The 20,413-nt window shown below is 47.4% G+C and overlaps 1 protein-coding gene across 1 annotated transcript; it reads left to right on the top strand.

Annotated features, from left to right (window-relative positions):
- Positions 1 to 16,518: 16,518 nt before the first annotated feature.
- Positions 16,519 to 20,399, top strand: LOC125511357 (butanoate--CoA ligase AAE1-like). The gene is made up of 2 exons (XM_048676703.1): positions 16,519 to 16,621; positions 18,918 to 20,399. The coding sequence occupies exon 2, from the start codon at positions 18,948 to 18,950 to the stop codon at positions 20,382 to 20,384; it is 1,437 nt and encodes a 478-aa protein (XP_048532660.1). The 5' UTR covers positions 16,519 to 16,621; positions 18,918 to 18,947; the 3' UTR covers positions 20,385 to 20,399.
- The last annotated feature ends 14 nt before the right edge of the window (positions 20,400 to 20,413 follow it).

Raw genomic sequence — 20,413 nt, 5'->3', positions numbered from 1 at the left:
TAGTTGCTGAGTTCTGCATGACTAGGAGGGCTTCCAGGAAGCCCCGTTCCAGCTTGGACTCCTGAACCATGAGCCGGGGTAACACATCATGCTCGAGCTTTTGGATTTCCAGCGACAAGGTTGCCACGACCGAGAGGGAATCCAGCTCCGGGCATGCCCAGGACATCGGCTCCTTGGTCAGCGGCCAGAGGAGTGCATACGACTCGCGCGCTATGCGCACCGACTCCAGAGAGACAAGCTTCACATCCATGTGCTCATTGGAGTGGCCCAGCTCATCGGAGCGGGCCTGCAGGGCTTGGATTTGGGCATGGGAGTGGATTTCATAGAGCATCTTTTCCTTTTGGCGGCGAAGAAGACTGCAGCAGCAGAACAGTTGGTTGCTGCTACCTGGTACAGACAGCAGAAACAGAGGAGAATTTAATGCCAGGAAGAGACCATACAGCACCAATCCAAGCTTCTACTTAATTAGTTAGGACAGCATGTATATATTTGCTTTGTGCGACAGAATAGTTATTAATATGAAGTGAAAGCAGCAATTCAACCATGTACTATACTGATAGGCAACTAAACAAAATGAATGAATACACTCAATCACCCAAAACAGAAAAATAATTAACAGAGGGAATATATATAATTTGGTTCAAAGTACCATAGAGATGCCATCATTCATTGTATTATTGTGAGCAAGAAAATTGCATCTCCAGAATTAATGCCTCACCATCAAGGAAACAAAAACTAAACAGCTGGGAAATAAAAAATTGCATCCCATGTGCAAGGGCATAGTGAGGACAGAAAACCAAACCAGCATTTACAGAACTCCTCAAGAAGAAGACTAGAGATTGGTTGGTTGGCAAAAGATACATCATCATTGGCAAATATTAGTATCACATAAAATAAATAAACTTCCAAACAACAGAGCTGGAAAGCAGCGCATATGACTACAGGTTAAGTGCTGCCTGTGCATAAATATTTTAGGATCCCAAAAAATATTGTTACCTATCCAAACAGAGCTAGAACATGAATATGCAACAAATCTACTACGCTCAAACACAGTTGATAAAACAAAAAATTTAACATTCTGGCATAAACTGAAATCGAACAACATAGCATGAATTCCATCCAAATTAATATTCGTTTTCTAGCTTGATTTTGTTGTTTTTCGTCCTAATTTGAAACTTCCCCACCAAAAATAGCCCCAATTTTTTTTTGTGATTTGTTGGCATGATGAAGTTTTGTTGATTTTGATCCATGGATTTGCTTGGTTTCGAGTGGATCTAGCATTTCCCCAAGTTTCCCCATCTTTCATCCACAAAATCCCTCGGATTTCGCCCCCGAAATCATCAATTTCCGCCCAAAATCGCGACAGGCACAGTTGAAGAATTCATACACCATTTGAGAAACCAAAATCTGACCACAGCCAACCAAGCAAACCCTAACTAAAACGTCAGATTGATTCCTTATTACGGATAATCGAACCCTAGCTAGGTGGTGTTACCAAACAAACAAACCCTAACTAATTAAATCCTACTATCCTAGTCGAGGTAGGGTTCCTCATACGAATGAATACTCAAAGCCAGGCAGGAAAGGATACAAGACGGCGCTGGATCCGAGACCTATGAACCCTAAGCGCCTACCAACCACAATCGGAACGAGCAACTCCGGAGGGAGACCACGCTGGCTGGATCCGAGACCTACGAACCAGCGCCGCGCCTACCAACCAATCGGAACTCCAAGCTGATCGGGATGTACAAGTGCGGGCGGGCGGGCGTAAGATCTGGAGAGGACGAGGCGTCGGGTGATGCTGATTGGGTCGATAGACAGGTTGCGGGTAACGGCGGCGAGGCGATGGAGTGCGGGGGAGAGACGGAGGCGGGCGAGGGCAAGAGGGGTTCGGGGGTAAAAAGCACAGAGCCGTGCCTGGCCCGTTTAACCCAGGCCGTGCCGTGCCGGGCCGGGCCGGCCCATTTGGCCAGGCTTGGTCCAGGCACAAGAAATCAGAGATGGCGCTCGTGCTCACACTAGCTCGGCAGCAACCCACTAACGCTTCGCTCAGTCACTTCGAAGGTCTAGCGCTTCCCTCAATCATCTGGATCACTAGCTATTTAAAAGCCAGTAATTACCAGTTTAATATTTTTTAACAGATTTAGAAAATCATTATATTTCAAAAATGTTCATGAAAGAAGGAAATTCATAACATTTTGAAAATTTTGTAAATCCAAAAAAATGTCGGCAGTTTCAGAATATATTCTAAACCCGAAAAAAAATCACGAATTGGGAAAAAATATTCATGAATTTGAAAATGTTAACGCATTTGAAAGAAAGTCACAAATTTTAAAATAAAAATTTAAAAATCGTTCATGTATTAGAAAAAACGATCACAAATTTTTAAAAAAATATGAATTTTAAAATTAAATGCAGATAAAAAATGAAGACATATACATAAATTTAAGAAATTGATACAAAAAAGTAAATGAAAAAACAAAAAAGACTAACCGATAAAAACCAATAGATATTTTAGAACATTTAAATAATGTAATTGTATTAGAATAAGTAAAATAATAATAGTTTCGGACACATACGAGATGAAACAAGATTCTTTAGAACATTTTTAAATAAATAAAATATGAGGGAAAAAAGGAGCTACCGCTCCTGATGACACTAGCTCAGGCTAGGCCCAGTAAGGCTTCGCTCACCCGGTTGAAAGGTCTACTGTTTCCCTCGCTCAGTGGCGAGTAGAAAGCCTACAACAAGCGGTCTAATAAATCGTTGTTTTTTGTTTCTTTTATTTAGATAATTATTTTACTTAAAATATATTCTCGAAATAAAAAATTCCGAAAGTTTATAATATTTTCGATTTCCAAAGACATGTTGGCAATTTACAAAAATGTGCATGATTTGTTTTGAAAAAACAAAATAGCTAAAAATATTCATGAATATGAAAAATGTTCATGCATTTGAAAGAACTTGATGATTGTTTTAAAACATAATGAATTTCAAAATTTGTTAATGTATTTGGTATAATATTCACGAATTTAAACAATGTTCTTGCATTTAGTAAATGAACATGTATTTAAAATAGAGAGGGAATTAAGATATGTTCACTTTTAAAAAATTGAAATGAAAAAAGTAAAAGGAAAACCCAAAAATTCTGAATGGATATTTTAGAATATTTTTATTACATGATGAAATATTTTTCCCCATGTTTCATAGCGTTGAACACACATGTAACCTTTGGAAAACACTTTGCCCTCTGTTCTCAGGGTTCAAGCCAACAAGAATTGTACTCCCGGGATTGCTTCTTACTAGTTCTACCTCGTAACCAAAGACCTTGATGTACTCGTCTTTCATCCTCGTTAGTAGTTTCTCTAACACTAAATTTTTGGCAGCCTTACACTTTGATGTTGATAGATTAACAAAGGAATCTTTCAGAACAATAGATTTAACGCTACTTGTTGGGGAACGTTGCAAGAAAACAAAAATTTTCCTACTCGTTTCACCAAGATCATCTAGGAGTTCATCTAGCAACGAGTCATTGGATGCATCTACATACCTTTGTAGATCGCGCACGGAAGCGTTCAAAAGAACGGTGATGATGTAGTTGAACACGACGTGATCCAAATCACCGATGACCAAGCGCCGAACGGACGGCACCTCCGCGTTCAACACACGTATGGGACGGGAGACGTCTCCTCCTTCTTGATCCAGCAAAGGGGAAGGAGAGGTTGACGAAGATCCAGCAGCACGACGGCGTGGTGGTGGATGCAGGGCGTCACAGTAGCAGGGCTTCGCCTATACTACGAGGAAGAGAGACGTAACGGGGAGAGAGGGAGGCGCCAGGGGCTGGGGTATGAAGTCCCTCCTCTCCCCCACTATATAAACAAGATGCAAAACATGATAAACATCACGTGCAATCATATAATAAACGTGACATTATATGGCCAATATCACATAGCTCCTTTGATCTCCATCTTGGGGCTCCATGATCATCTTGTCACCGGCTTGACACCATGATCTCCATCATCATGATCTCCATCATCATGATCTCCATGAAGTTGCTCGCCAACTATTACTTCTACTACTATGGCTAACGCGTTTAGCAATAAAGTAAAGTAATTTACATGGCGTTTCTCAATGACACGCAGGTCATATAAAAGAATAAGGACAACTCCTATGGCTCCTGCCGGTTGTCATACTCATCGACATGCAAGTCGTGATTCCTATTACAATAGCATGAACATCTCATACATCACATATAGATCATTCATCATTCATCACAACTTTGGCCATATCATATCACGAACCACTTGCTGCAAAAACAAGTTAGACGTCCTCTAATTGTTGTTTGCAAGTTTTACGTGGCTGAATTAGGGTTCTAGCAAGAACGTCTTCTTACCTACGTTAAAGCCACAACGTGATTTGTCAACTTCTATTTACCCTTCATAAGGACCCTGTTCATCGAATCCGCTCCAACTAAAGTGGGAGAGACAGACACCCGCCAGCCACCTTATGCAACTAGTGCATGTTAGTCGGTGGAACCGGTCTCACGTAAGCGTACGTGTAAGGTTGGTCCGGGCCGCTTCATCCCACAATACCGCTGAAGCAAGAAAAGACTAGTAGCGGCAAGAAAGTTGACAAATCTACGCCCACAACAAATTGTGTTCTACTCGCGCAAGAAGAACTACGCATAGACCTAGCTCTGATACCACTGTTGGGGAACGTTGCAGAAAACAAAAAATTTCCTACTCGTTTCACCAAGATCCATCTAGGAGTTCATCTAGCAACGAGTCATCAGATGCATCTACATACCTTTGTAGATCGCGTGCGGAAGCGTTCAAAGAACGGTGATGATGTAGTCGTACACGACGTGATCCAAATCACCGATGACCAAGCGCCGAACGGACGGCACCTCCGCGTTCAACACACGTACGGGACGGAAACGTCTCCTCCTACTTGATCCAGCAAGGGGAAGGAGAGGTTGATGAAGATCCAGCAGCACGACGGCGTGGTGGTGGATGCAGGGCGTCACAGTAGTAGGGCTTCGCCTATACTACGAGAGGGAGAGACGTAACGGGGGGGAGGGAGGCGCCAGGGGCTGGGGTATGAAGTCCCTCCTCTCCCCCACTATATATAGGGGTGCCAAGGGGGGGCGCCGGCCCTAGTAGATGAGATCTACTAGGGGGGGCGGCGGCCTAGGGTGGGGGGCTTGCCCCCCAAGCAAGGGGGCGCCCCCTCTAGGGTTTCCCCTCAACCCTAGCCGCATGGGCCCTAGGGGGGTGGCGCCCCAGCCCACTATGGGCTGGGTTCCCTCCTACTTCAGCCCATGGGGCCCTCCGGGATAGGTGGCCCCACCCGGTGGACCCCCGAGACCCTTCCGGTGGTCCCGGTACAATACCGGTGACCCCGAAACTTGTCCCGATGGCCGAAACAACACTTCCTATATATAATTATTTGCCTCCGAACCATTCCGGAACTCCTTGTGACGTCCGGGATCTCATCCGGGACTCCGAACAATATTCGGGTTACTGCATATACATATCTTCACAACCCTAGCGTCACCGAACCTTAAGTGTGTAGACCCTACGGGTTCGGGAGACAAGCAGACATGACCGAGACGACTCTCCGGTCAATAACCAACAGCGGGATCTGGATACCCATGTTGGCTCCCACATGCTCCACGATGATCTCATCGGATGAACCACGATGTCGAGGATTCAATCAACCCCGTATGCAATTCCCTTTGTCAATCGATATGTTACTTGCCCGAGATTCGATCGTCGGTATCCCAATACCTCGTTCAATCTCGTTACCGGCAAGTCACTTTACTCGTACCGTAATGCATGATCCCGTGACCAGACACTTGGTCACTTTGAGCTCATTATGATGATGCATTACCGAGTGGGCCCAGTGATACCTCTCCGTCATACGGAGTGACAAATCCCAGTCTTGATCCATGTCAACCCAACAGACACTTTTGGAGATACCCGTAGTCTACCTTTATAGTCACCCAGTTACGTTGTGACGTTTGGCATACCCAAAGCACTGCTACGGTATCCGGGAGTTACATGATCTCATGGTCTAAGGAAAAGATACTTGACATTGGAAAACTCTAGCAAACGAACTATACGATCTTGTGCTATGTTTAGGATTGGGTCTTGTCCATCACATCATTCTCCTAATGATGTGATCTCGTTATCAATGACATCCAATGTCCATAGTCAGGAAACCATGACTATCTGTTGATCAACGAGCTAGTCAACTAGAGGCTTACTAGGGACATGTTGGTGTCTGTTATTCACACATGTATTACGATTTCCGGATAACACAATTATAGCATGAATAAAGACAATTATCATGAACAAGGAAATATAATAATAATGCTTTTATTATTGCCTCTAGGGCATATTTCCAACAGTCTCCCACTTGCACTAGAGTCAATAATCTAGTTACATTGTGATGAATCGAACACCCATGGAATTCTGGTGTTGATCATGTTTTGCTCTAGGGAGAGGTTTAGTCAACGGATCTGCTACATTCAGGTCCGTATGTACTTTACAAATCTCTATGTCTCCATCTTGAACATTTTCACGAATGGAGTTGAAGCGACGCTTGATGTGCCTTGTCTTCTTGTGAAACCTGGGCTCCTTGGCAAGTGCAATAGCTCCAGTGTTGTCACAGAAGAGCTTGATCGGCCCCGACGCACTGGGTATGACTCCTAGGTCGGTGATGAACTCCTTCACCCATATTTCTTCATGTGCTGCCTCCGAGGCTGCCATGTACTCCGCTTCACATGTAGATCCCGCCACGACGCTCTGCTTGCAACTGCACCAGCTTACTGCCCCACCATTCAAAATATACACGTATCCGGTTTGTGACTTAGAGTCATCCAGATCTGTGTCGAAGCTAGCGTCGACGTAACCCTTTACGACGAGCTCTTCGTCACCTCCATAAACGAGAAACATTTCCTTAGTCCTTTTCAGGTACTTCAGGATATTCTTGACCGCTGTCCAGTGTTCCTTGCCGGGATTACTTTGGTACCTTCCTACCAAACTTACGGCAAGGTTTACATCAGGTCTGGTGCACAGCATGGCATACATAATAGAACCTATGGCTGATGCATAGGGGATGACGCTCATCTCTTCTATATCTTCTGCCGTGGTCGGACATTGAGCTGAGCTCAATTTCATACCTTGTAACACAGGCAAGAACCCCTTCTTAGACTGATCCATATTGAACTTCTTCAATATCTTATCAAGGTATGTGCTTTGTGAAAGACCTATGAGGCGTCTCGATCTATCCCTATAGATTTTGATGCCTAATATATAAGCAGCTTCTCCAAGGTCCTTCATTGAAAAACTCTTATTCAAGTAGGCCTTGATGCTGTCCAAGAGTTCTATATCATTTCCCATCAAAAGTATGTCATCTACATATAATATGAGAAATGCTACAGAGCTCCCACTCACTTTCTTGTAAACGCAGGCTTCTCCATAAGTCTGCGTATACCCAAACGCTTTGATCATCTCATCAAAGCGAATGTTCCAACTCCGAGATGCTTGCACCAGCCCATAAATCGAGCGTTGGAGCTTGCACACCTTGTCAGCGTTCTTAGGATCGACAAAACCTTCCGGCTGCATCATATACAATTCTTCCTTAAGGAAACCATTAAGGAATGCCGTTTTGACGTCCATTTGCCATATCTCATAATCGTAGAATGCGGCAATTGCTAACATGATTCGGACGGACTTTAGCTTCGCTACCGGTGAGAAAGTCTCATCGTAGTCAACCCCTTGAACTTGTCGATAACCCTTAGCGACAAGTCGAGCTTTATAGATGGTCACATTACCATCCGCGTCTGTCTTCTTCTTAAAGATCCATTTATTTTCTATGGCTCGCCATTCAACGGGCAAGTCAGTCAAAGTCCATACTTCATTTTCATACATGGATCCTATCTCGGATTTCATGGCTTCCAGCCATTTGTCGGAATCCGGGCCCGCCATCGCTTCTTCATAGTTCGAAGGTTCACCGTTGTCTAACAACATGATTTCCAAGACAGGGTTGCCGTACCACTCTGGTGCGGAACGTGTCCTTGTGGACCTTCGAATTTCAGTAGGAGCTTGATCAGAAGTATCTTGATCATTATCATTAACTTCCTCTCTAGTCGGTGTAGGCACCTCAGGAACATTTTCTTGAGTCGCGCCATTTTCCGGTTCAAGAGGCAATACTTCATCAAGCTCTACTTTCCTCCCGCTTACTTCTTTCGAGAGAAACTCCTTCTCTAGAAAGGATCCATTTCTGGCAACAAAGATCTTGCCTTCGGATCTGAGGTAGAAGGTATACCCAACAGTTTCTTTAGGGTATCCTATGAAGACGCATTTTTCCGACTTGGGTTCGAGCTTTTCAGGTTGAAGTTTCTTGACATAAGCATCGCATCCCCAAACTTTTAGAAACGACAGCTTAGGTTTCTTCCCAAACCATAATTCATACGGTGTCGTCTCAACGGATTTCGACGGAGCCCTATTTAAAGTGAATGGGGCAGTCTCTAAAGCATAGCCCCAAAAAGATAGCGGTAAATCAGTAAGAGACATCATAGATCGCACCATATCTAATAGAGTGCGATTACGACGTTCGGACACACCGTTACGCTGAGGTGTTCCAGGCGGCGTGAGTTGTGAAACTATTCCACATTTTCTTAAGTGTGTGCCAAACTCGTGACTCAAGTATTCTCCTCCACGATCTGATCGTAGAAACTTGATTTTCCTGTCACGTTGATTTTCAACCTCACTCTGAAATTCCTTGAACTTTTCAAAGGTTTCAGACTTGTGTTTCATTAAGTATATATACCCATATCTACTCAAATCATCAGTGAGGGTGAGAACATAACGATAGCCACCGCGAGCCTCAACACTCATTGGACCGCACACATCAGTATGTATGATTTCCAATAAGTTGGTTGCTCGCTCCATTGTTCCTGAGAACGGAGTCTTGGTCATTTTACCCATGAGGCATGGTTCGCACGTGTCAAATGATTCATAATCAAGAGACTCTAAAAGTCCATCAGCATGGAGCTTCTTCATGCGTTTGACACCTATGTGACCAAGGCGGCAGTGCCACAAGTATGTGGGACTATCATTATCAACTTTACATCTTTTGGTACTCACATTATGAACATGTGTAGCATCACGTTCGAGATTCATAAAGAATAAACCATTCACCATAGGAGCATGACCATAAAACATATCTCTCATATAAATGGAACAACCATTATTCTCAGATTTAAATGAGTAGCCATCTTGAATTAAACGAGATCCCGATACAATGTTCATGCTCAAAGCTGGCACTAAATAACAATTATTAAGGTTTAAAACTAATCCCGAAGGTAGATATAGAGGTAGCGTGCCGACGGCGATCACGTTGACCTTGGAACCATTCCCGACGCGCATCGTCACCTCGTCCTTTGCCAGTTTCCGCTTATTCCGCAGCCCCTGCTTTGAGTTACAAATGTGAGCAACTGCACCGGTATCAAATACCCAGGAGCCACTACGGGCACTAGTAAGGTACACATCAATTACATGTATATCACATATACCTTTTGTTTTGCCGGCCTTCTTGTCCGCGAAGTGTTTAGGGCAGTTCTGCTTCCAGTGACCGCTTCCCTTGCAATAAAAGCACTCAGTCTCGGGCTTGGGTCCATTCTTTGGCTTCTTCCCGGCAGCTTGCTTGCCGGGCGCGGCAACCTCCTTGTCGTCCTTCTTGAAGTTCTTTTTACCCTTGCCTTTCTTGAACTTAGTGGTTTTATTGACCATCAACACTTGATGTTCCTTCTTGACTTCTACCTCCGCTGATTTCAGCATTGAGAACAACTCAGGAATGGTCTTTTGCATCCCCTGCATGTTGAAGTTCATCACAAAGCTCTTGTAGCTTGGTGGAAGCGACTGGAGGATTCTGTCAATGACCGCATCATCCGGGAGATTAACTCCCAGCTGAGACAAGCGGTTATGCAACCCAGACATAGTGAGTATATGCTCACTGACAGAACTGTTTTCCTCCATCTTACAGCTGAAGAACTTATCGGAGACTTCATATCTCTCGATCCGGGCATGAGCTTGAAAAACCATTTTCAGCTCTTCGAACATCTCATATGCTCCATGTCTCTCAAAACGCTTTTGGAGCCCCGGCTCTAAGCTGTAAAGCATGCCGCACTGAACGAGGGAGTAGTCGTCAACACGTGTCTGCCAAGCGTTCATAACGTCTTGGTTCTGTGGGACGGGAGGATCACCTAGCGGTGCTTGTAGGACATAATCTTTCTTGGCAGCTATGAGGATGATCCTCAGGTTCCGGACCCAGTCCGTATAGTTGCTGCCATCGTCTTTCAGCTTGGTTTTCTCTAGGAACGCGTTGAAGTTGAGGACTACGTTGGCCATTTGATCTACAAGACATATTGTAAAATATTTTAGACTAAGTTCATGATAATTAAGTTCATCCAATCAAATTATTAGTGAACTCCCACTTAGATTAGACATCCCTCTAGTCATCTAAGTATTACATGATCCGAGTTAACTAGGCCGTGTCCGATCATCACGTGAGACGGACTAGTCAACATCGGTGAACATCTTCATGTTGATCGTATCTTCTATACGACTCATGCTCGACCTTTCGGTCTCCTGTGTTCCGAGGCCATGTCTGTACATGCTAGGCTCGTCAAGTCAACCTAAGTGTTTGCATGTGTAAATCTGTCTTACACCCGTTGTATGTGAACGTCTGAATAAAACACCCGATCAACACGTGGTGTTTCGAAACAGCAAACTGTCGCAACGGTGCACAGTTAGGGGGAACACTTCTTAAAATTATTATGAGGGATCATCTTATTTACTACCGTCGTTCTAAGTAAACAAGATGCAAAACATGATAAACATCACATGCAATCATATAATAAACGTGACATGATATGGCCAATATCACATAGCTCCTTTGATCTCCATCTTGGGGCTCCATGATCATCTTGTCACCGGCTTGACACCATGATCTCCATCATCATGATCTCCATCATCGTGTCTCCATGAAGTTGCTCGCCAACTATTACTTCTACTACTATGGCTAACGCGTTTAGCAATAAAGTAAAGTAATTTACATGGCGTTTCTCAATGACACGCAGGTCATATAAAAGAATAAGGACAACTCCTATGGCTCCTGCCGGTTGTCATACTCATCGACATGCAAGTCGTGATTCCTATTACAATAGCATGAACATCTCATACATCACAGATAGATCATTCATCATTCATCACAACTTTGGCCATATCATATCACGAACCACTTGCTGCAAAAACAAGTTAGACGTCCTCTAATTGTTGTTTGCAAGTTTTATGTGGCTGAATTAGGGTTCTAGCAAGAACGTCTTCTTACCTACGTTAAAGCCACAACGTGATTTGTCAACTTCTATTTACCCTTCATAAGGACCCTGTTCATCGAATCCGCTCCAACTAAAGTGGGAGAGACAGACACCCGCCAGCCACCTTATGCAACTAGTGCATGTTAGTCGGTGGAACCGGTCTCACGTAAGCGTACGTGTAAGGTTGGTCCGGGCCGCTTCATCCCACAATACCGCTGAAGCAAGAAAAGACTAGTAGCGGCAAGAAAGTTGACAAATCTACGCCCACAACAAATTGTGTTCTACTCGCGCAAGAAGAACTACGCATAGACCTAGCTCTGATACCACTGTTGGGGAACGTTGCAGAAAACAAAAATTTTCCTACTCGTTTCACCAAGATCCATCTAGGAGTTCATCTAGCAACGAGTCATCAGATGCATCTACATACCTTTGTAGATCGCGTGCGGAAGCGTTCAAAGAACGGTGATGATGTAGTCGTACACGACGTGATCCAAATCACCGATGACCAAGCGCCGAACGGACGGCACCTCCGCGTTCAACACACGTACGGGACGGGAAACGTCTCCTCCTACTTGATCCAGCAAGGGGAAGGAGAGGTTGATGAAGATCCAGCAGCACGACGGCGTGGTGGTGGATGCAGGGCGTCACAGTAGCAGGGCTTCGCCTATACTACGAGAGGGAGACGTAACGGGGAGAGAGGGAGGCGCCAAAGTTCAGGTATGAAGTCCCTCCTCTCCCCCACTATATATAGGGGTGCCATGGGGGGGGGGGCGCCGGCCATAGTAGATGGCATCTACTAGGGGGGCGGCGGCCTAGGGTGGGGGGCTTGCCCCCCAAGGCAAGGAGGCGCCCCCTCTAGGGTTTCCCCTCAACCCTAGCCGCATGGGCCCTAAGGGGGTGGCGCCCCAGCCCACTATGGGCTGGGATCCCTCCCACTTCAGCCCATGGGGCCCCCCGGGATAGGTGGCCCCACCCGGTGGACCCCCGGGACCCTTCCGGTGGTCCCGGTACAATACCGGTGACCCTGAAATTTGTCCCGATGGCCGAAACAGCACTTCCTATATATAATTCTTTACCTCCGGACCATTCCGGAACTCCTCGTGACGTCCGGGATCTCATCCGGGACTCCGAACAACATTCGGGTTACTACATATACATATCTTCACAACCCTAGCGTCACCGAACCTTAAGTGTGTAGACCCTACGGGTTCGGGAGACAAGCAGACATGACCGAGACGACTCTCCGGTCAATAACCAACAGCGGGATCTGGATACCCATGTTGGCTCCCACATGCTCCATGATGATCTCATAGGATGAACCACGATGTCGAGGATTCAATCAACCCCGACATCTTGAGCTTGTGGTGGAAGATCATCTTGAGCTTGTGTCCCCTTGAAGGAAGTATCATACTTCTCTTGTTGAGGAACAAACTTTGTCTTGGGGTATTGATCTTCTTCCCACTCAACTCCATTGGCATTGAACTTTCGTTCAAAACCAACACCTTGATTCTTCCGGTGCATTCCTTGCTTGCGCACAATCTCCTCGAATTGCTTACTCCCGGCAAGGCTTTTGTACACTCCTTTCTCTATAATTCCCTTCAATAAGCTATTTTCTTGCTCAAGTGTAACTTGGCTACGAGAATCATTAGTGGAATCAAGAGAACTACTAGAAGCAACAATATTGGATTTAGCATGTTCATTGTTACTACTAGAGGAAGAATCTTTCTTGTTCTTGTTACTAGACTTGACTTGAGGCATGTAAGTGGATAAGAGTAAACACTTGGCAATGTAAGAAGAACTTTTCTTGCGGAGATCATCATTGATTGCTTTTAAGAACTCATGCTCTTGCTCAAGATTGAGCTTTTCAAAGCGTAATTTCTCATGAGCTCTTAAAAGTTCTCGATGATCTTCGAAGATAGTTTCATGAGCTAACTTAAGAGTGTTTAGTTCTTTAGTTAGAGCCTCAATCTTCTCCTTATCATTGTCATTCGTTTTATCTTGATTAGCATGATTAATTGACGTTTCATCATAGTATTCATCACTAGAGTTGTCAACAAGCAAATCATCATCACCTAACAAGTCATCTTCATCACTATTAAAATCAACATACTCGGGGTGTGTTACCTTAGGACCTTTGGCCATGAAGCATCTTCCAATTCCTTCATTTGGTGAGTCAAATATGTCATAGGAGTTGGTTGACACAAGTGCTAGACCGGCAACACCTTCATCTTGAGTATATTCGGAATCGGAGTGATAACTTCTCTCGGAGTGGCTGTCGGAGTTGGAGCCGGATACCCATTCACCAACATGAGCTTGATGTCTTCGTTTTGTGTAGCTCCTTGATGATTTTTCCTTCCTTTCCGAATCCTTGCTTCTCCGTGAGTATCTTCGTTCATAACGATCATCTCTACTCCTTCTCTCTCTTGATGGTGATTCTTTGCTTCTTCTTTTTGGAGAGTCTTCTCTTCTCTTGTAGGGAGTCGTACACTCATTGGAGTAGTGTCCGGGTCTTCCACAATTGTAGCAGTTTCGCTCTCGACTAGAAGATCTTTTGTCATTGTAGGACCTTGACTTGAAGTTTCTATCTTTGTTTCTACTCTTGTAGAATTTGTTGAAGTTCTTCACCATTAAGCTCAATTCTTCATTGAAGTTTTGTTTCTCACTTGATGATGCAGGGGCTTCACATGAGGCTTTGTAGGCACCACTTGATTTGTTGTGAAGTTCCTCTTTATCCTTAAGTGACATCTCATGAGCAACAATTCTTCCAATCACCTCCGTTGGCTTGAGATCTTTGTAATTGGGCATCATTTGGATCAATGTGCACACGGTATCATATTTTCCATCCAAGGCTCTTAGAATCTTCTTGATGATGAATCTATCGGTCATCTCTTCACTTCCTAAGCCGACAATCTCATTTGTGATGAGAGCAAGCCTAGAGTACATTTCAGCGACACCTTCACCATCCTTCATTTTGAACTTGTCAAGTTGACTTTGAAGCACATCCAACTTGGATTCCTTGACGGAGTCGGTACCTTCGTGCATATCAATCAAAGTGTCCCAAATTTCCTTTGCATTCTCAAGACGGCTGATTTTGTTGAATTCTTCGGGGCACAATCCGTTGAAGAGAATATCACAAGCTTGAGCATTGTATTGCAACATCTTCAACTCATCCGCGGTAGCTTCACGGTTTGGTTCTCTCCCATCAAAGAAGTCACCTTGCAAACCAACACACACAATAGCCCAAACGGCGGGGTTATGTCCAAGAATATGCATTTTCATTTTATGCTTCCAACTAGCAAAATTAGTACCATCAAAGTAAGGACCTCTACGGTGATAATTTCCCTCGCTAGACGCCATACTCTCCTAGGTTGTGAAACCAAGGCTATGACCACCAAAAGCTATGGAGATCAAAGCAAATGGAGACCAAAGCTCTGATACCACTTGTAGGATCGAAAGTATGTCTAGAGGGGGGGTGATTAGACTACTTGACCAAATAAAAACTTAACCTTTTCCCAATTTTAGTTCTTGGCAGATTTTAGCTATTTTAGAACAAGTCAAGCAATCATCACACAATTCAAGCAAGCATGCAAAGAGTATATTAGCAGCGGAAAGTAAAGCATGCAACTTGCAAGAATGTAAAGGGAAGGGTTTGGAGAATTCAAACGCAATTGGAGACACAGATGTTTTTCCCGTGGTTCGGATAGGTGGTGCTATCCTACATCCACGTTGATGGAGACTTCAACCCACGAAGGGTAACGGTTGCGCGAGTCCACGGAGGGCTCCACCCATGAAGGGTCCACGAAGAAGCAACCTTGTCTATCCCACCATGGCCATCGCCCACGAAGGACTTGCCTCACTAGCGGTAGATCTTCACGAAGTAGGCGATCTCCTTGCCCTTACAAACTCCTTGGTTCAACTCCACAATCTTGTCGGAGGCTCCCAAGTGACACCTAGCCAATCTAGGAGACACCACTCTCCAAGAAGTAACAAATGGTGTGTTGATGATGAACTCCTTGCTCTTGTGCTTCAAATGATAGTCTCCCCAACACTCAACTCTCTCTCATAGGATTTGGATTTGGTGGAAAGAAGGTTTGAGTGGAAAGCAACTTGGGGAAGGCTAGAGATCAAGATTCATATGGTAGGAATGGAATATCTTGGTCTCAACACATGAGTAGGTGGTTCTCTCTCAGAACATATGAGTTGGAAGTGTATATGCGTTCTGATGGCTCTCTCCCCGAATGAAGAGGAGGTGGAGGGGTATATATAGCCTCCACACAAAATCCAACCATTACACACAATTTACCAATCTCGGTGGGACCGAATCAACAAACTCGGTCGGACCGAAAAGGTAAACCTAGTGACCGTTAGAGATTTTCGGTGGGACTGACATGCAACTCGGTGTGACCGATTTTGTTAGGGTTTGGGCATAACGTAATCTCGGTGAGACCGATTACACAAACTCGGTGAGACCGATTTTGGTAATAAGCTAACCAGAGAGTTGGTCGGGTAAACTCGGTGGGACCGATCTGCTCTTTCGGTGAGACCGAAAAGTTACAAAAAGGAAACAGAGAGTTTACATTGCAATCTCGGTGGGACCGATCCGCTCTTTCGGTGAGACCGAAAAGTTACGAAAGGGAAACAGAGAGTTTGCAATCCCATCTCGGTGAGACCGAGATCCTTATCGGTAGAACCGAATTGCTAGGGTTTGGCAGTGGCTTATGACATGTGAAACTCGGTGGCGCCGGATAGAAAGAATCGGTAGGACCGAGTTTGGCTTAGGGTTTAGGTCATTTGTGGATATGGGAAAGTAGTTGAGGGTTTTGGAGCATATCACTAAGCACATGAAGCAAGAGGCTCATTAAGCAACACCTCATCCCTCCTTGATAGTATTGGCTTTTCCTAAAGACTCAATGTGATCTTGGATCACTAAAATATAAAATGAAGAGTCTTGAGCTTTTGAGCTTGAGCCAATCCTTTGTCCTTAGCATTTTGAGGGTTCCACTTTCACATCCATGCCATGCCAATCATTGAGCTTTCCTGAAATAATCATCTTGGAATAGCATTAGCTCAATGAGCTATATGTTGTTATGAATTACCAAAACCACCTAGGGATAGTTGCACTTTCAGGTGGTGTACGGGGAGGCCCGGCGGCGCACGTGGAGGGAGGTGCAGCAGCGCTGCGTCCGCGTGGCCGCCGCCCTCGCCACACGGTTCGGCGTCGCCCGCGGTGACGTGGTGAGTATGGAACTGCCGTCTGTTGGTGTTAATCTTGTTGTTTAGGAGTTTATTATGTTTTATTTCTGTTTGAGTTTGTTGAGTCTGAGTCTAGTATAGCGATGCATGCCATCATGGTGAAGTGGACTGATGGATTAGCAGAGGTGAGACCTGATCGTCAGTCAAGTGAACCAGGAGTTGTGAGTACATGCAAGTACTAGTTAGATTTAGTCAAGAACTAGCTTAGTGGTCGTTCTGTTAGTGTGAAGCTGCATGCACCCGTGTAGTGTGGAGTCCCAGTAGCCAAGTCGTGATCAGATGGACGTGGAGCTAGAGAAGCGGATCGCGGTGCCGTTGTGGACTAGCTCCTTCGTGGCAGTGACTCAACGTGTGTGCGTGTGGGTAGTGGTGAGTAGAAATCGGAGCAAGCCGGTGTGTGGCTTGGTCGGTACGTTTGCTCCCCTTTAAAAGGAGTTGTAATCAGTTTGTTTGATTAAGCAAAAAAAGAACAAGAGAAAAGCGGCAGAAGTGCGTTGCCACCAAAAGCTCTGTGTGTTCTTGTGTGCTGTGTGTGTGCCTGCCTGAGTTCATCTCCTATCCTGGGTAGAGATTACATTTGGTATTCAGAGCCATGGTGACTGAAGGTTCACGCACTCCGTCGCCGGGTCGCCGCCATGTCTCGGCCTCGTCGGTGGTGCGCCGAGGCCGGAGCCCGACGCGGCGTGGCTGCCGCGAGGTGGTGGTGCAGCAGGAGGTCGTCCACCAGGCCAGCAGCACCGTCGTCTACCCGCCGCTGACGGCGACGAACTACTTCGAGTGGTCGCTGATCATGAAGGTGAACATGGAGGCCCAACGCGTGTGGGACGCCATCGAGGGAGGCGGGACATTCAGCCAGGACAGGGCGGCGCTTGCGGCAATTCTGCGAGCCGTGCCGGAGGAGATGCACTCCACGCTTGCCGTGAAGGCGACGGCAAAGGAGGCATGGGATGCCATCAAGATCATGCGGGTCGGCGATGCCCGCGTCCATGAGGCCAAGGCGCAGACTCTTCTCAAGGAGTTTGATGTCGTCCGCATGAGGAGCGGGGAGACCCTCGATGAGCTCGCCATGCGCATGAACGGGATCGCCAACAAGCTGCGCACGCTCGGTGAGAACCTCGACGAGGTGAAGGTCGTGAAGAAGCTTCTCCGCATCGTGCCGTCCAAGTATACCCAGGTAGCCATTGCCATTGAACAGCTTCTTGATCTTAAAACCATGTCCATGGAAGAGCTTGTGGGAAGGCTCAAAACGGCGGAGAACCGGAGCGACTTAGACGAGGGCGCCAGCAACTACGACCAGGGTGGTGGGAGTCGCCTGCTCCTCACGAAGGAGGAGTGGCTTGCTCGCCACCGCAGCGGCACCGGCAAGAAGAAGGGCAACTTCGACATACGCAAGGTGCGTTGCTACAACTGTCAAGAGTACGGGCATTACTCCAAGGACTGCACCGAGCCAAGGAAGCAGCGGGCGCTTCTTGCTGCCGCGACAGCCGACGACGAGCCGGGGCTGCTGTGATGCTACGGCATGGGAGTTCCCGATAAAAGACAACAAGATTAAGGGGGTGATTGTTGGTGTTAATCTTGTTGTTTAGGAGTTTATTATGTTTTATTTCTGTTTGAGTTTGTTGAGTCTGAGTCTAGTATAGCGATGCATGCCATCATGGTGAAGTGGACTGATGGATTAACAGAGGTGAGACCTGATCGTCAGTCAAGTGAACCAGGAGTTGTGAGTACATGCAAGTACTAGTTAGATTTAGTCAAGAACTAGCTTAGTGGTCGTTCTGTTAGTGTGAAGCTGCATGCACCCGTGTAGTGTGGAGTCCCAGTAGCCAAGTCGTGATCAGATGGACGTGGAGCTAGAGAAGCGGATCGCGGTGCCGTTGTGGACTAGCTCCTTCGTGGCAGTGACTCAACGTGTGTGCGTGTGGGTAGTGGTGAGTAGAAATCGGAGCAAGCCGGTGTGTGGCTTGGTCGGTACGTTTGCTCCCCTTTAAAAGGAGTTGTAATCAGTTTGTTTGATTAAGCAAAAAAAAAGAACAAGAGAAAAGCCGCAGAAGTGCGTTGCCACCAAAAGCTCTGTGTGTTCTTGTGTGCTTTGTGTGTGCCTGCCTGAGTTCATCTCCTATCCTGGATAGAGATTACACCGTCACGCTCCCATCCGCCGTTGTCGCTCTCTGCCTTTTGCTTGCTCTCTGCACGTCCGGCCCGGGATCTATCTGAGAGTGAAAAATAGTCAGAGTGATAGTAAGAACTTCTCTGTTTTTTCACTATCCGGAGTGTGCAGGTGGCTGTGCTCAGCCCGAACGTGCCGACGATGTACGAGCTGCACTTCGCCGTGCCCATGGCCGGCGCCGTCCTCTGCACGTTCAACACGCGCCACGACGCGCCCATGGTGTCCGCCCTGCTCAAGCACTCCGGCGCCAAGGTGTTCCTCGTCGAGTCCAGCCTCCTCGACGTCGGGAGAGCCGCCCTCAAGCGCCTCGCCGACTCAGAGCCCGGCGCCGCCAGCATTCCGGTCCTCGTAACCATCTCGGACGACGCCGGCCAAGACTCCGGCCGGGCGGCGGACTACGACTACGAGGGTCTCATAAAGAGCGCTCCGTCTGAGTTTGACATCCGGTGGCCCGCGGACGAGCTGGACCCGATCACGCTCAACTACACGTCCGGCACGACGTCGCGGCCCAAGGGCGTGGTGTACAACCACCGCGGCGCCTACCTCAACACCATCGGCACCGTCCTCGCCTACGACATCACCCCGATGCCGACCTACCTGTGGACGGTGCCCATGTTCCACTGCAACGGCTGGCACCTGCCGTGGGGCGTGGCCATGCAGGGCGGCACCAACGTCTGCCTCCGCCACTTCACCGCCGCCCTCATCTTCTACAGCATCGCGCGCCACGGGGTGACGCACATGGGCGGCGCGCCCACGGTGCTCAACATGATCGTCAACGCGCCGGCCGCGGACCGGAGGCCGCTGCCGGGCACGGTGCGCGTCATGACGGGCGGCGCGCCGCCGCCGCCCCGGGTCCTGGCCGAGATGGAGGAGCTCGGCTTCGCGGTGTACCACATCTACGGCCTCACGGAGACGTACGGCCCGGCCACCGTGTGCACGTGGATGCCGGAGTGGGACGCGCTGCCGGCGGAGGAGCGCGCGCGGCTCAAGGCGCGGCAGGGGTTCCAGCACGTCGCGATGGAGGAGGTCGACGTCAAGGACCCGACGACCATGGAGAGCGTGCCGCGCGACGGCGAGGCGGTGGGCGAGGTGATGTTCCGCGGCAACACCGTCATGAGTGGATACTACAAGGACATCACCGCCACCAAGGAGTCCATGGGCGGCGGGTGGCTGCACACCGGCGACCTCGCCGTGCGGCACCCGGACGGGTACATCCAGCTCAAGGACCGGGCCAAGGACATCATCATATCAGGCGGCGAGAACATCAGCTCCATCGAGGTGGAGTCGGTGATCTTCAGCCACCCGGCGGTGCTGGAGGCGGCGGTCGTGGCGAGGCCCGACGACCACTGGGGGGAGACGCCATGCGCGTTCGTCAAGCTGAAGGACGGTGCTATTGCCACGGAGGCAGAGATCATCGGTTTCTGCCGGGAGAGGCTGCCGCACTACATGGCGCCGAAGACGGTGGTGTTCGAGGACTTGCCCAAGACCTCGACGGGGAAGACGCAGAAGTTTGTCCTCCGGGAGAAGGCCCGGGCCATGGGCAGCCTGACCAAGACCGGAAACAGCAGCAAATTGTGACATTTGTAGTGTTGAAAATGATGTGACAT

Source organism: Triticum urartu, chromosome 5, assembly GCF_003073215.2.
Source record: "Triticum urartu cultivar G1812 chromosome 5, Tu2.1, whole genome shotgun sequence".
NCBI classification, from domain to species: Eukaryota; Viridiplantae; Streptophyta; class Magnoliopsida; order Poales; family Poaceae; genus Triticum; species Triticum urartu.
The sequence above is the reverse complement of the archived record's forward strand: the minus strand, read 5'-3'. Positions and strand labels throughout refer to the sequence as shown.

Bases quoted from the DNA above. Each gene is read 5' to 3' on its own strand.
- LOC125511357 (XM_048676703.1), top strand. From the start codon at position 18,948: ATGTACGAGCTGCACTTCGCCGTGCCCATGGCCGGCGCCGTCCTCTGC.